Source organism: Phascolarctos cinereus, unplaced genomic scaffold (assembly GCF_003287225.1).
Source record: "Phascolarctos cinereus isolate Bilbo 61053 unplaced genomic scaffold, phaCin_HiC Scaffold_9;HRSCAF=440, whole genome shotgun sequence".
Classification (NCBI taxonomy): domain Eukaryota; kingdom Metazoa; phylum Chordata; class Mammalia; order Diprotodontia; family Phascolarctidae; genus Phascolarctos; species Phascolarctos cinereus.
Genome location: NW_027556402.1, coordinates 8,896,231 through 8,913,442, shown reverse-complemented (window position 1 = coordinate 8,913,442; position 17,212 = coordinate 8,896,231). Strand labels below are relative to the sequence as shown.

Here is a 17,212-nt window from a genome sequence, read left to right as displayed (position 1 = left end):
AATTAGCTCACTTCAGTACTGGCTAGATCTAATAAAATGAAATTCACTGGGAACAAATATAAAGTCTTCAAAGTAAAAGCCCTCAAAGTATTCAAATGTGAAGCTCAAAAAAAAAAATCAAAATCACAAGAACAGGCTAACATAAGGGTGATTCGACACTAAGTTTTAAGAAAAGTTTTAGTTTAGTTTATCCAATGTTTAACAACCAGCTTTCTGAAATAAAAAGATGTATGCATGACACATTTTTAAGCTTCATCTTCATTATTCACAGTTCTCCATCACTTTCTTAAGTCTAGAGAATCAATCAAACAGCCCTAATTTGGAGTATTAATTCCAGGGCGTACATCCTTACCCTGAAAATCAAACAGTCACTCTTGTAGGGTCAAGCTGGCTTCAACACGTCCCTGCTTGTGTCACAGTGTCCCTTTATAGGGATTTTGTAGAGATTTTCATCTCTCTAGGAGGGCCTCATGCCAAGGGATTTTGTATTTTGTTACCATATGGCAAAGTGGTACTGCTGAGGGGACCACATGCTAGTTGTCACCCTGGTCCCCACTGGAATGAGGGAGAGGTTGATATAAGGTCATGGAATCATAAATTCAGAGAACATATAGGCCACCCATTCCAACCCCCTCAAGTTAGACAGGGGTAAACTGAGGCACATGATCTTAGGCTGATAGATCTGGTGCTAGAAGGGACCTGAGGAACCACCCAGTCTAACCCTTTCCTTTTTAGAGATAAAGAAGCTGAGACCCAGGCAAGTTAATGACATTCCCAAGGCTCAAACCCAGGTCCTCTGATTCTAAATCCCAGGGTCTTTCTGTGGCCTTATCCTGCCTCCCTATAAAGAAATATTTATCTGAGATTCACCCCATTTGAAAATCAGGCTTGCCATAATGTAGGCCACAGCTGTCTGGGGCTTTGAAGTTGGCTCCCTTTTTAACAGATGGATTGAACCAATTTATTTTTCGAGATTTTCAGCTTCAGAACTGAACACCTGGAGTCACGACGGTCAGCTGCTCCCACTCACTCAAAATGGCAAAGCACATAGAACGCGTGTAGCCTGATTCTTAAAGATCTAATGAAGTGTCTAGGAAGATGCTTTACCTCAGCCTTTCTTTGAAGGAGACCTCCACGGGTGGGAAATCCAATTCGGGGCATCACAACGTGCATTTATTAAATGCCTCGTGTGTGTAAGGCGCTGGATTAGGCATTGGGGGTAAAAAACCAAAACCAAGAGATGTCTTGCCCTCCAGGAGCTTCTATTCTAATGAAAGGAAAGAAGTCCTTTATTTCATAAAGAGAAATATTTCAGTACAATGAACCACAGACCCATTTCTAGGTAGCACCGAGCCCTTAGAGCCCAGAACAGTCTGCAGGCACTCATAGAGGGGCGTGAGAAAGGGGAAAAAAGTTTTTAATATAAGCAAAAGGTTTAGTAGGTTTTATATATTTAATTTAAGTAGTTCTACATTTTAAAGAACAAGGATATTGAGTTCATTATAATAATAATAATAATAATAATAATATAATACTAATAGCTAGCATTTGTATAGCACCTATGTGCCAGGCACTGTGCTAAATTCTTTACAATTATTACTTTATTTTATCATCATTTTTTATTATTCTCATTTTACAGTTGAGGAAACTGAGGCAAACAGAGGTTAAGTGACCTGTCCAGGGTCACACCAGGAAATAAGTGTCTGAGACTGTTTTTTTTCACTCAGGTCTTCTTGTCTCCAGGCCCATAATCTATCCACTGCAGCGTCTAGCAGCCCCAAAATACTTCTGCAAAACACCTTCAATTATTATTTCTAAAAGACATTTGAGAAGAATGCTGCCCCCAAACTTGAACTCCAGAAATACCAGGGAGAAAATAAAAACGTAGGTGGTAGTTTTGATTTCCAATGAATGTATTCTCATTTACTAGGTTAATTGTATTTTTTCCTAGTTAAACCTCTTCACTCAGTCTAACTCCAGAGTTTTTGAATCACACAGTTTTAACAGCATTCTCAATCAGCCAACACGTTATCAGGTAAGTGCTTATCGGGCACGTACATCATGTATGCGCACATGTGTGACTGTGTGTTTGTGAGTAGAAATCCGTCCTTCATTTGTGCTGTAAATTTTAGAGTTGGACAGGACCTCAGCCACCCCCTCCCCCCTCTTCAACGTGAGGATGCAGAGGAGTCATTCCAGAGCATTCAAAGTGAGGAATGGCTGTGGTTGGGGAAGAACAGTTAATGCCAGGCTGTGGAAAAACAGCGCAAGTGTGAAGGCTAACCATGTCAGCCTCACGGACGGGATAGAAAGACCCTTGATGCCTAGCCTGGATTTATAAATGTTTTGCCTTCAGGTAACTCTTCTCCCTCCAATTACTGTCCATACTTTGGGAATTTGTCTTCCTTAGCACAATCTTGAAGGGAGAAGAGGTTGGGGGGGAGGGGAAGGAGCCTTTATTAAGCCCCTACTGTGTGCCAGAAACTGTGCACTTATTATCTCATGTAATTCTCACAATAACTCTGGGAGTTAGCTGCTATTATTATTTGCAATTTACAGATGAAGAAACAGGCGGACGGGGTGAAGTGACTTGTCCAGGGTCACACAGCTAGAAAGTGTCTAGCAGGATTTGAACTCAGGTCTTCCTGATGCCAAATCCGGTGCTCTATCCACTATACCACCTAGCTGCCTTGACATGATATTGTATATTTTGCATTTTAATATTAGGTGAGACATTTGAAAGCTGCTCTCAAACTTAAGGATGGGGGGAGCATGGTTCCTTTCCCCTCATTATAGTTTCCAGGCTGTTTCTGGTGATGATGCAGCCCCAGAAAGAGGAGTGAGGATGAGTGTAGCACTTGTGTGGGGCTGGGAGGCTGGGGTTTCTTTTCACACTGCCTCCTGTGAAACCGACTTTGATGTTTAAATATTCTGCTATGAACTGATATAAAGAATGTATCATTGCCAAAGGCAAACATCCGAAGACTAGCCCAGCATTAGCCATGTGCTTTGGAAGCTGCCAGGGCCAGGGGTCCTGAAGCTGGGCCAGTGCTGCCTGAAAAGACCCCCCCACACACACTCCTCATGCTCAGCTCCTTGTACCTTGCACCCTCTCTCGGTAACATCTTCACAGCTCCCCCTCTCTCATCCTTGCTGTATGACTCCTCTCCAAGCACCCAGGGCCCTTGGGCCAGGCATTATCCCTAACACCTCCCTTCTCTTCCCGGGCTGATCATTTGCTGACACCAGCAATGAGGTTCTGCTCTCCTGGGCAGCTGCCCCAACTTTCCTCCCTGTAACAGCCCTGGCACATGACCTCAAGCAACAGGGATGCATCAGCCTGTTGGGATTCAAATAGAAAATCAGCAAAGACATATTACATGGCGTTATACAGGACTTTTAAGGTTTGCAGAATATTTTACATTTATTGTCTCATTAGGTCCATACAACGACCCTGTCAGGTAGGTGTTATTATTACCCCCATTTTATAGATGTGGTAAGGCTAGGAGGATAAGTGATGTGTCCAAGGTCACATAGCTAGGAAGAAGCTGAGGCAGGATTTGAACCCAGGGATTCTTGACTCCATGTCCAGAGTTCTGTCTCCTATATCACCTAGTAGCCTCAGAAACATGTTTTTTACAGTTGGAGAGAGGAAGAGAAGAGAGAGGGGAAAAAGGAGAAAGGGAAATGGGAGAAAAAGAAGAAGAAAGAAGAGAACAGGAAAGAGAAAAGAAAAGAGAAGAGAGGAAAGGGAGGAAAAGAGAGAAGAAAAGGAGGGAAAGGAGAGAGAAGCAGAGGAGACAGATAAAAGAAAAGAGAGGGGAAATGGCGGAGAGATAGAGGATGGAAGAAGGAAGAAACCAAGAAACTTATTGAGTGCCTACTACATACCAGGCAGTGTGCTCAGCACTTTACAAATATTGCCTCCTTTGATCTTCCCACCAACCCTGGATGATAGGTGCTATTGTTATCCCCATTTTATAGTGGAGGAAAGTGACTTGTCCAGGGTCACACAACTAGTAAATTATTGAGGCTTAATTTTAACTTGAGTCTTCCTGACTTTAGGCCAGTGCTGAAAAGAGGAAAAAGGGAAAGAGAGGAGAGAAAAGGGGGAAGGCAGAAAGAAAGAAGAAAAAGGTTGAAGACAGAGATGAGAAAGGGAAGGGGGGCAGAGAGAGAGCAGAGAGAGCTCACAATGTTATTTAAGACAAAATACTATGAATTGTGAACTCCCAGAAAAATGATGTTACTTTTAAAAGTCCATTCTGAACTAGGTACTTGGCTTCTCCCTGCCCCTCCCTGGCAGATGGAGGTCCCAGGTGAGGCACCTGGAGTTTCTGGGATGCCGGCACCTCATCTGCTCTGTTTTCCGGGAATGCATTGTATAGGTTACTTCCATCTAGCCCCCTCCTCAGACTGAGCGCTCTGTGGCTTGCTGCTAATATACTATTGCGGGGGGTGCTTTAAATGTCGTGGTGGAAGCAGAAAAGTCACGAGGGAGAAATTTCAACTGTCCTATGATGAGGCCTTGGGCACCAAACTTTAGGGGAGGAATGATAATAATAACTCAGTTTTATGTGATGATTTCTGGTTTCCAAGCATTTTGTTCACCACTCTGGAAGGTAGTATAACACCCCAGGTAATACACATGTCATTATTCCTGTTTTCTAGGTGAGGGAACTGAAGCCCTGTGAGGCGCACTGATCTGCCCAAAGTGCCAGGGCCATGGTGGAGCTCAGGTCTCCTGACTTCCTATTCACTCTTCTTCTCATGCTCCTGGCTTCCATGTCATGCCTAAGTCTCACGATGGGTCAGAGTATCACGATGCCTAGAGATGGCACATGCAAGGCCACTTTGAAGACGAGTATCGGGGGGGGGGGGCGCATCTAGGAAATGATTCATTACTTATTTAGGAAGACTACAAGGCTCTGTGTATTGTCTAGTTAATTAGCAGTAGACACAACATTCAAAGCTAGAAGGGACCTTGGTCTTAGGCTATTTTTTTTCTCACTTTGCAAAAGAAACACAGGCTCTGAGCCAGTAAGGAGTTTGCCCAAGATCACATGGGGACAAAGGAGCAGAGTGAGAATTCAAACCCAGATCCCTGACCCCATATCACCTTCCCTCCCGAGAGTGGCCCAGGTCCCAGTGGCTGCCTGGGTCCTTCCACTGCAAAAGGGTCAATTCAAGGCATTGTTCTCTCATGGCATGTTTTGCTTGCAGGTACATAGGACACTTGGGAGAGTAAGTTGTGTAATTACAGGGGTGTAATTATGTCTTCTTTCTGCAGCAAATAATGAAAAGGCTCATAAAGCGTTATGTTCTGAAAGCCCAGGTAGACAAGGAGAATGATGAAGTCAATGAAGGTGAGTGGCCCCTGGAGGAGAAGCTTGCTTTGTGAAGGGTTTCAAAGGGGGTGGAGGGGAGAGAAGAGAGAGAGGAGAGAGAGGGAGAGAGAGAGAGAGGAGAGAGAGGGAGAGGGAGAGAGAGAGAGAGAGAGAGAGAGAGAGAGAGAGAGAGAGAGAGAGAGAGAGAGAAGAGAGAGAGAGAGGAAAGAGAGAGACGAGAGAGAGAGAGAGAGAGAGAGAGAGAGAGAGAGAGAGAGAGAGAGAGAGAGAGAGAGAATGAGAGAGAGAGAAGGAAGGAGGGAGAGAAGAAGAGAGAGGAGTGAGGGAGAGAGGAAAAGAGAGGAAGAGGGAGAGAGACGGGAGGGGGAAGGGCAAAAGAAGGCCCCTTGGGCATCTTAAAACATTTCAGAAGTTAGATTTATGATTATTTGAATTGAGTCTTTCTTATGATTCAAGGGCAGCTAAGCAGGCTGTGGCATGTTTTTCAGCTATCTGAGCAGAGCCATAAATAGGGCTTTGTGTGCCTGGGGAAAGGAGAACAAGGATAAAGGGTCCAGAGGAGGGCAGGGGAGGGAATGGGGACAGACAGTGAGAGGAAGAAATGTTCTGTCTGCTGCCCTGGAGTAAAGTCCTAGATATGACTTTAAGAGGCAGCATGGGTAATACCCTAGACTTTGGGCCAGGAAGATCTGGGTTCAAATCCTACCTCAAAAACTTACTCGCTGTGTGACTCCAGGCAAGTTGTTAATTTCCTCATTAAACTGTAAAATGAGGGATTTGATGCTGATGCCCTTTCAGGGCCCTTCCAGCCCTCGATTTAGGATCTTAGGCATTCTATGATGGCTGCGCATCTAAAAACCTCTGCATTCCCATCTGGTGAGAGCCAAGGATTCCTGGGCAGGAGCCCACGTGACAGGCTGTCCTGAGCCGCCCGCCATATCTCAGCTGTCTGTACAGGTCTTTTCCTCCACTGATGGGGTCTCGATCCCCACAACCCTGGCTAGGCAGAAGGCTAGCAGTACCACCTCCTGTTTAATAATCACATGCAAACATGGATAGTTCTTTGCTCCGAAAATAATGATGGAGCTAAAATAGACCCCGTTTCTGGTGGCCTGGTGACGAGTCCCTTCCTAAGGAGCTAGGTTATCTAAAAGATGCCAGCTGTGTGATGCTGGCCAGGTCACTTGACTTGTCAGTGCTTCAGTTTCCTTTCGGGCTGTGTTGTAAGAAGTGTCCATGGAAGACTTGGCCCAGTCCCTCCAAGTCTTACAAGCCCTTCTTCTTGGCTGCTGCCTGGGACATGAAGGCCATGCAGGATTCAGGGGCTGCTTGGGCTCGCTGCCGGCTGTCAGAGGCATTGTCGCTTTAATCTGTCCTGGCCAGTGGAGGAAGAACAGGAGTCTTCTGTAAAAATATGTGGGTGGGAAAGTATTTGGGGACCTGTTATTAATACATAAATTAATACATAATACATAAAATAATTTTTTGGATCTGACTTATTCCAATAGGCAAAGTCTTCCTTTGTTTATTAAGACCTATTATTAGGGTTTTCTTGGGGGGGGGCAATTTTCTCAGATAATAATAATCATACCTGACACATGGCAATTTGAGATTTGTGAAATGCTTTACAATCATTAACTCAGGTTCTCACAACAACCTTGTGTATCAGGTATTTGGAGGCTTTATGGTCCCCGTTTTACAGATGAGGAAACTGAGGCTAAGAGGTTAAGTGACTTGCCCAGGGTCACGTAGCTTGTAAGAGTCAGAAGTGGGATTTGAACCCAAGTCTTCTTGACTCCAAGTCCACTCGGCTGTTTGCCATATCAGACTTCCTTAAGCTGCCCTCTAGAGCAAAGGTTCTTACCATTTTTGTGTCCTGGACCCTGTAGCAATCTAGCAAAACCTGTAAATCTCTTTTCAGAATAGTGTTTTGTTTTGTTTTGGTTTTTTTTTTAAGTGAGGCAATTGAGGTTAAGTGACTTGCCCAGAGTCACACAGCTAGTGCATGCTATGTGTCTGAGGACAGATTTGAACTCAGGTCCTCCTGACTGCAGGGCTGGTGCTCTATCCACTGCGCCACCTAGCTGCCCCCAGAATAATGTTTTTAAGCATATAAAACAGAGCACAGAGGATTACAAATGAAACTGAAGATTACTTGAAAATAAATTTTTTTTTCTTATCCAAGTTCATGGATCCCTGAAATCTATCCAGAGAGCCCTTAGGGGTTCACAAACCTGAGGGTAATGCTCCCTGCCCCAGAGGATGGGCATATTTGGGGACTCGGTCCTCTTCTTCATTGCCTTGCTTGGTGTGGTCACTAAGGCAGCTTAGGGACCGTCTTGTGATTGGGCTGCTTTCTGTACCAGTGGATGGAGTGGTGGCACGTTCTAGCACCCATAGGCATCATGGTTGGCACTGATCGAGTGCCTAATAGTTACAAAACACTAGAAATGAGTCATCTCATGTTGAGCGCTCCAGCAACCTAAATGGTATTTCTCCGTTCTCAGGGTGCTGGAGAAACTTGCCTGAGATCACACAGCCAATAAGAAGCAGAGTCAAATGTGGAAATTAGACCTATCTTCTTTAATATTAGTAGAAACAAAGGAAATCATTTCATGAGATCATTTTAGGTATTGGTTAATGGGTCTCCAAAGCCAAAAATTTCACCACCAGTAGCCTGGTGCTGAGTCCCTTCATCTGTAGATTAAGGATGCATGCTTATTCTAAAAGATTACAAAAATAAAAAAGAAATTTAAAAAAGATTACAAAAACCAGAGTAAATGATATTAATATATTTTCCAGACTATTCTATAGCTTTATATATTATTCTATAAATAAAAAGGCAAGCTGACCTAGAAGTATTTTGCCAAGAAAGTTCCTGAATTCAAGGCTTTTATCTACCTTGTTTCCTCTTCCACAAGTCTGTCTTTATAAGGAAGGTCTGAGTGATGGCTGATGGGTACTTTACATCAGGGGTGTCACACTTAGACACAAAACTCCCCAAACAGATTAAAATTTAATTGGGGAATGTTTAACAAAATAAATTTAAAAATACAACACAGCGTAGATAATGTTAGTTTGTGATGTCCTGTGTTAATATATGAGGCAGCTACGTGTCTCAATGGATAGAGCACTGGTGCTGAATTTAGGATGACCTGAGTTCAAATCCAACCTCAGACACTCACTAGCTGTGTGACCCTGGGCAAGTCACTTAACCTCTGTTTGCCTTAATTCACTGGAAAAGGAAATGGCAAACCACTCCAGTATCTTTGCCAAGAAAGCCCTAAATGGAGTCACAGAGTCTGACACTACTGTACTCAATTTGCACAGCAAGGATTGTTTCTATTTGAGCCTGACACCTCTGCTTTACAGCGTAATTTGAGAGCGAGCCGTGTTTTGGGTGATGGGCCAAACCATTTGTGGCAGCCATCATGGTGCTAAATGTCTTAATAGGCAAGGCAGGCCACTGCTGTGCTAAGGAGCCTGGAGTTAATGGCCTGCTCCATTGCTTCTAACAGCCTGTGCCTCCGGCCCCTGTTTCACCATCCCATCTCTTGTTATTGGTACAGCCACTTGGGGCCAGCCAGCTCGTCTGCCTGCTATTCCCTTCTCCGGCTTGTTCCCATCCTGTAAATGCCATTCCCTTTCTCTGGAGTGCCACCTTACTCTTTTCCCATCTTGTCTTCTGAAACTTATTCAAAACTGACCACTTCCAGGAAGGCGTGTGATAACCTCACATTGAATCAAACAAGGTTCATAGGCTTTTAGCTTTAGGGCTCCAAGGGAGTCTATCTGATACAGCCACCTCAATTTACAGATAAGGAAACTGAGTCCGGGGGAGTTAAAGTTACTTACTCAAGGTCACACAACTATTAAGTTTCAGGGTTGTAATTTGAGTGCAGGTTCATTAATTCCAAATCCAGAAGTTTTTCAGTTACCCATACTGCTTCCTCAAATGTAACTCTGAGGTTAGCTGGAAACCCTTTGTCTGACCACAAAATGCAGTCAGAGTGGGTTCACTTTGTAAGTGTGCCTCTCAGCTAAAGGAAGTAATGCTACTGCACCTTCTTCGGAATAGCGGTGGGTGGGGGCGGCATTCTTGCTGTGGGTCAGAGAAAAGGGTGTTGGACGAGTTGACCCCTCTGGGTCTGGAGTCTTATCATCCCTGTGCACCTACTAGCAAATTGGGACAAAAACCAGCTGCTGAATAAACATGGGATTGTTGATTCTGAATGTCAGTAGTTTATCAAAGCAGACTTTTTAAAGGGAAAAATCTGGAATATGTATGTACACTTGGAGATATCCTCAGACTTCTTTACATTGAATGGATTTTACATGTTCTTTTCCAAATTGATGAACAAGAGAACAAAAATGGCTTTCTACTGTCTTTTCTTGCAAATGATACAGGTGAACTGAAAGAAATCAAACAAGACATTTCAAGCCTGCGCTATGAACTCTTGGAAGACAAGTCCCAAGCGACCGAGGAGTTAGCAGTTCTGATCCATAAACTGACAGAGAAACTGAATCCCAACATGCTGCGATGTGAATGACTCAAGGGCTGGGAGTCTCTTGTCGACTATAGCACAAACACGGGCAATAATATTTCTAATAGCTCCTCGGTGGGGGGGGGGGGAAGACTGTGTCCATTTTTAGCATAAGCTGCCTTTATTATGTGGATCTTTCCTTGAAAGTTAAGACTTTAAGAGTTGACTAGTTCAATCCATCAACAAAATGATCTTATTTTGATTGTCTCCACTGACATTTTTACATTTTTAAAAAATGATAGCATTTTACAAAAAAGTCCAACCATAGAGGGATGATCAGGGAGTCTCACCAGCTGGGTGAAGGTACAGGGAGGTCAGCCTTGGTTTGACATTTTGGTTGGACCCCTCTCGTCTGTTGTGTGATGTTGTGGAAAGAGTACCCAGATGTACTTAGAATCATGGGACCTAGGGTCGAATCCTGTCTCGTCCATGTACTACTCATCCAATAACCTTGGACCCATTCATTTTCCCTCTCTGTTTCTTCTTCTGTAAAATGAGGGAGTTAGACTAAGTGACTTCCATGTTCCCTTCCAGTTCAAAAATCTGTGGTGAGCTAACTATGATGACTTTATTGAGAAGACTGAGGACATCTCCTGGGCTTAAGACCCTCTGATTAAGAGTGATTAAACTTTCACGGGTATAATTTGATTGACTCGGGTTTCGAATCTGAGCTGCCTCTTTGTAGTGGGCACAAACGGAGCGCTTAGTCTGAATGCATGTCTACTGAGGGATCCAGAGAGAGTCCAAGCCCGAGAGGCAAGAGCAGACTACTAAGCCCTGAATGGGAGTGCGGTGCAGTGCTTCATGCCCCAAAGACCCTCCAGGAACCCCTTCTCCTTCCTCACAGCCCTGGGGAGGGCATCTGTGGAGTGGTGTCCAAGCTCAGGAGATGCCCTCAGTCACATCGTGGAGGTGTTAATGGGCTTTTTCACACTCCCATGGGAAGCCAAAATCCCAAACCGAGGCTCACCTTCTTGTAACTGCTTCTTGGTCAGCTTCTCTTCATCAGCTCTCCACACTGCATTCAACCATCCACTTTTTTTTACAACTGACCCTTCAGCATTTGCACTAACTGGTTGGCCGGAAGAAGTAACAGCCCAAACCCATACCTTCCTTTGCAGCAAGCGGTCCAAAAAGATTTCTTGAGAGAATTGTGGAAGAACATATATACAGGCCCACGGGGCTCAGCGAGACTAGCTGAAACGGTTTTTGTTCTGAGATAATCAACGTTGCCTTTGAGCCCTAAGTCGAGAGCTGGAGAGCAAGAAGGTGTTGTATTGTACTGTCCAAAGCAATGAACGCTATTGTGTGCTTCATTTATACAGCTGTACATACATGTTGTACATCGTGTCCTCTTGGTCGTAGGTTCCCTTTCCCTTTGTCGAGGTAATCAGAATTTAGTCCCAAGTGCATTTTCACGGGGCGGAGACTTCATTTTCAATTCTCTGCCAGGCTGACACCTTATTGCAGGCTTCTCATTGCTGCCTCTGATGCTTAGCAGCTTAACGCAATAGTCACACTTAGAGGGCTTTGCGTTTTGTGAGTGTGTTTTTATGCAAAGAAATCATGCGCTAAAATGAAGAGCAATAAAGGAAAGGCCAAAGCGCCGGACAGACAGGGCTAGGTCCTTGTCTGGGGAGCTTTGGGATGCTGCATAAATACGGCTGTGTGCTTGTGTGGCCAGCAGATGTCGCCAGGGAGGGCAGAATTGGGCTGAGGAGGAACTGGGATAGGTCTTAATCCCCGACCACGCTTGCCTCTGTCCATAGGTCTTGCCAGGGGTGGGGAACCTGCTGCCTTGAGGCCACATGTGGCCTTCTAGGTCCTCGGGGCCAGCCTTTTGACTGAGTCCAAATTTTACAGAACAACTCCTTTTATTAAGGGGATTTGTTCTGGGAAGTTTGGATTCAGTCCAAGGGCTGCACTTGAGGACCTAGAGGGCCACATGTGGCCTGGAAGCCATCCCCTGGTTGGCTGTAGAGATTACCTTTCCTCTTTTCCCTTCCTCATCTCTGGAAACTTCTGGGGGAGCAAGGCAGAAATTGACTGATCTGCCTTTATTCAAAGCTTCCAGGGACAAAAAGATAAACACCCAATTTTAGCCCAAGGCAGTGGCCCACAGGTTCTCATAGTTGTCCTTTCTCCCTGTTATTTTTAGGAGCTTATTAATGCAGATTATTAAGAAAATAAAAATGAAAGCTCAGAGCCACCAGGTTAGAGTTACCTCTACTTACCAGGTCAAAGACAGCCTGTCAAAATCTTTTTATTCAAATAGTCATCGTGGACCTCTCCCCCTCCCCTGCCCACCTTGGTACCCAAATAAAGACAAAGGCATTTTAGAAATTGGATTTTGATCTAAAGGAAACCAGATCTGAAGTGCTAATAAAGAAATAAAGACTAGAAGGAAAAAAGAGATTTAGCATTTAAGCCTCTACCTTTTCAGACAGAAAAGGAAGGGGGAGGAGAAAAAGAAGACAATTCACCAACAATGTGGGTTTCCTCAGGAAAGACCAGTCTCATTCTCCCCAGAAGGATCCTTATGAAATAGATCTATGAGCAATAATAAGTTCCAAAGGCTTAATGCTTACAAGGACTCTCCTCGTGCCAGACAACCTCCATTTCTGTGATACTGCAACTGCCTGCTCTTTGTCCCTAGTACAGGCAAATGAGACTTTCTGGGCCAACCTAACTCTGTCCCTCTAAGGTCCCTTCCAGTCCAAAACTGTGTAATTGATCCTGTCTCTTCCCAAGCTGAGCAGAGAAAGCTGTCTCTGAAACACTGAACTACGTCTCCCAGGGGCCCTCTGAACCGTCTGTTATACTTGCCCAGTGGTCGTTGGCAATCCTGTCTCTAGGAGACATCTATGTGCATCACTGCAAACACCTGCTGAGAGATGTTTGCATCTAACCAAATCATTCCAGTCCAACTTTCTTGGTTTTGGTCTATACCTGCAATTTAATCTCTGTAGAGAACTCTCCAATGTGTCAGAGGCGGGACTGCACCCCAGGTCTTTCCTACTCCAAAGCTGTTTCTCTATCCACTGGTTCACTGCCTCTTCAACTATAGAAATAATATAGAAACTAGCTCATTTGTATTTGGAGTCTATCAGAATGGGTTGGGATGCTCCTCCAGTGCCTCAAATTCCAAATATTAGAAGGCTATTATAAGAAATGGGGATTATATTTCTATTTGCCGCAAGAGAGAAGAAATAGGAACAATATGTGGGGACAAAGAGGTGAAGGGCAGGATCGCAGAGAGGTAGATTTGGGTCCAGTGTCAGGAGTGACTTTCTAACATTCTGAGCTGTCCCAAAGTGGAATGGGCTATCTCAGAAAGCAATGGACTTTCCCTCCTCTCATTACAGGAGGCTGGGTGACCACTTACAGGATATGTTGGAGGGGGGATTCTTCTCCAGAGAGAGATTGGACCACATGCCCTTGGAGGTCCCATCTAGCATTCCATAAAGAATTGAGCTTCAAACTAATAAGGCAACCTAGCACAAGGATTTGTACTTATAAAATGTATCCCCCAAAACTGGGGAAAGACTCAAAGGGACTTCTGCCAGTTAGCTTAAATCACTTAGAGATTTATACTCTGGATCATGAGTTTCCCAGACTCCCTGCCCCCCAAAGCTGTTCCCATAGCACTCTCTTAGGAATGTAAATTGTAGTCATTTTCTTCTTCCTATATCAAGATGAAAAAGCCTGGCTTAGATGGCAGAGCCAAATACGGCTTCCCAGATTCAATGACATCAGCTAGTGTGTCCTGGAGATGCCATAACTTTTCAAGTGATATATTTTACAGTTTCTACCTTGAGAACTTTGTTTCTGTTGCCATTAAGAAAAAAACAATTCCCTTCATGCTCTAGCAATAGCATATTCATTCTAAAAGCTTTCCAATTTTCACATGTATTTTACAGTTGAATATTTGATGTGAAGCCTCAGACCTTAATAAAAGACTGAATATTTTTCTAGTGTTATGTGTTAATATCCACTTGTATTGACTGTGACAAAACATGAACTTTTGGTACCATTAAAAAAATCCAGAAATCGAGGACGGCTAGGTGGCGCAGTAGATACAGCACTGGCCCTGGAGTCTGGAAGACCTGAGTTCAAATCCAACCTCAGACCAAACGCTTGACACTTAATAGCTGTGTGACCCTGGGCAAGTCACTTAACCCCAATTGCTTAAAAAAAAATCCAGAAATCCTCTGCTCTGCAGTCTTGGGACAGGCCCCAGCACCAAAAAAGAAATGCCTTTAGCTACCTACTCACTGGCATTAGATTGGATTGTAAGGTACTTGAGGACAGGAGCTGTCTTTTGCCTCTTTTTTGTATTCTTGGCGTTTAACATAGCGCCTGGCACATAGGTGCTTAATAAATGTTTATTGGGCAGTTAGGTGGTACAGTGGATTGAGTGCCAGGCCTGGAATCAGGAAGACCTGGGTTCAAATCTGGCCTCAGATACCTGCAAGCTGTGTGACCTTGGAGAAGTCACTTAACCCTGTTTGCCTCAGTTTCCTCATCTGTAAAATGAGCTGGAGATGGCTCCAGTATCTTTGCCAAGAAAACCCCAAATGGGTTCAAAGAGAGTTGGACACAACTGAAAAATGATTTAATAACTTCTGATCTGAATATAACTTCCTGTTGGCCTAAATCCTAAAAATCCAGGGCCCAAGGAGTCACCTCCTCCTCCCTTCTGGACAGTCTATCAGTATAGGCAACTCAGAGGCAGTGAAGCTATCCCAACTTAATCGATGTTCTATCCTTAATGAATATCTTCTCCCTGCTATGAATAAGTTAACCTGCCTTTGGTGATTTCTAAATGATCTACAAGCGTTTCACTGTATTCTAAACTCCAACCTGAGCTACCAGGCTTTCCTTAGTCAGGGCTGGCTTATTATGCAATATGAAAAGTAAAAAAGGAGAATCCACAACAAAGGAAGAGAAAATAAAGGCTATTATTAAAACCTATTTTATCTAATTATGTACTAAAAAACCTTAAATGCATGAACATTTACAAAATTATAAAAAATCTTGATTGATAGAATAAGAAATAGATCATTTAAATAACCCCATCTCAGATAGAGAAACGGAAAAGGCCATAACTGCATTCTTTTCCCCAAAACCTAGGAACAGATGAATTTTAAATTTTAAATTTTATCAAACATTCAAAGAAAAATACAAACTTTTAAAAATAGGAAAAGAGTGAATCCTACAAAATTCCTTCATGGGTAGAAATATAGTCTTGATACTTAAAGGGAGAGACAAAACAGAAAACTAGATTGATATCTAATGAATATTGGTGCAAAAATATGGATAAATTATTAGTAAAGAAGCTAATGGAAGATATTTAAAATATTATATTCTATGACCAGGCTGGATTTATACCAAGATTGATTCTAAATTTGGAAAAGTACGAACATAATAGACCATACTAAGCAAAATAATCACATGATTATATCTGCAACCAGAATTCAGATTGGTATTATGAGATTTGTAGTCTTTCCCCACTCTGTGGGAAGAGACATGATCTATTCTGTGGTTTGTACTGGATTCAGTGGATGATGCTAACAAAGCCTCTCTGGTCTCTGGTCTTCACCAGTTCTAACCACCTGGCTGGCATCATTCAGTTCAGTACTGCCAAAATTCTGTAGTAGATCCTCTTTCTTCCTGGACTGAGGATAAACTGTAAAGCCCATAACAGTTCAAGTCCCAGTTCTGCATCAACAGAGACAGAAAAAGCTTTTTGATAAACTGTAATATGTGTTTCTTCAACATCAACAACAAAAACCCTAAAAAGCACAGGAATAAGCGGACCTTTTCTTAATACAGCAAATAGTGTCTTTGAACCATCATTGCTCAAGGTTGGAATGTGCCATCATAATAAAAATGACATTACCAAAATAAAAATGTGCTTACTCAGTGCCATACCATCATAGAACTAGGGAAAAAGTACAATTCATCTAAAGGAATCACAAGTCAAGGGTCTCAAGGCAAATAATGAAAAAAAAAAGTGGGAAGGAAGCAGACCTAGATATTCCAGCTCTCAACTTTACTAGAAAACAGTAATCACAAAAACTATTAGGAATGTGTTAAAACTAGGAAAAATGATAAGTTGGGCAGATTAGGTATACAAGACCCAGAAGCAATTGAGCATGGTAGTATAGTGTTCAGTAAATCTAAAGATACCGGTTACTGTGATAGGGATTTACTTATTCAACAAAAACTGCTAGGAAAATTGGAAAGCAGTCAGGCTGTAAGTAGGGTTAAGCCAACATGTTATAGCACAACCATGATAAGTTTCAGATGGGTACAGAACCTAGATTTAAAAGATCACATAATAAAAAAATTGCAGGAACAGAGAGATTCCTTTCACTACTATATATAAAGGAATAGCTCTTGACCAAGCAAGAGGGATAGAGAAGATCACTAGAGATAAAATGGGCCATTTTTATTGCATAAAATTGAAAAGCTTCTGTACACACAAAACCATTGTAATCAAAATTAGATAGGGAACAATTAAAAAGGTTGAAATCTTTGCAACTTGTTTTTCTGGTAAAGATTTTTTTTCACATTAAAATTTGTTTTAATGGTCTGAAAATTCTGTGACAGATTTTTGATCAAGTGGTTTCCATTTTTAAATTATGGTTTTTAAAAATGAATTACTTAAAACTGCCATGAAATAAATGTCCAGGAAAAAACCAAAACCAAAACAAAACATTCCTTTCTTCCCGAAGCTTTTACGATGCGCTGTAATCATTAACCAGTCTTTTCCTATTAAATGTCAATGGCCAATTGAGACAAACAGTTCTGAGACTCCGATTAAGACTGGGTGGCTGCTGGTGCATAAAATATTCATTTAGTCTTTGAGCCTTTGGGGCAGATTTAATGACCTGCCCTACCGGAGCAGCTGAGAACACCAACTGTAATGGTCTGCCTCATATCATGACCAGCAAAAACGACCCGGGTGGGGCTCACCAGGGAAGCTCTCCACGCAGGGGCTTGCCTGGAATCATGCCAACAAAGGCAGCATCGCACATTTCAGGGATTATGGGGTGTCTTTCAGCTTCTTACCACAACAACCAGCAGTCTTCTTTTTTGGTTGCTGTATCAACAGTCTGATACAGGTTATATATGACAGAGGGACACTAAATGAGAGCTGTGGGACGAGGCATGTACAGCATTAGATGTGGCTGTGTATGGATTTCTTTTGTTTTACTATACTTATTTATTACAAGAGGATGTTTGTTTTTAATTTGGGGGAGATGAAGGGGAGTAAAGAGGCTAGTGAGGATGATGATGATATAAAAAAAGAAA

At 42.9% G+C, this 17,212-nt stretch overlaps 1 protein-coding gene across 1 annotated transcript in view; it reads left to right on the top strand.

The window, feature by feature from the left end:
• The window catches only part of TRPC3 (transient receptor potential cation channel subfamily C member 3), an 81,309-nt gene extending 67,448 nt beyond the window's left edge, over window positions 1-13,861 (top strand). Inside the window, exons 10-12 of the mRNA XM_021008353.2 lie at window positions 1,952-2,035; window positions 5,291-5,366; window positions 9,756-13,861. Of these exons, the coding sequence (XP_020864012.1) occupies window positions 1,952-2,035; window positions 5,291-5,366; window positions 9,756-9,898 (303 nt within the window). The 3' untranslated portion in view covers window positions 9,899-13,861. The remainder of the gene's footprint in view (window positions 1-1,951; window positions 2,036-5,290; window positions 5,367-9,755) is intronic.
• The last annotated feature ends 3,351 nt before the right edge of the window (window positions 13,862-17,212 follow it).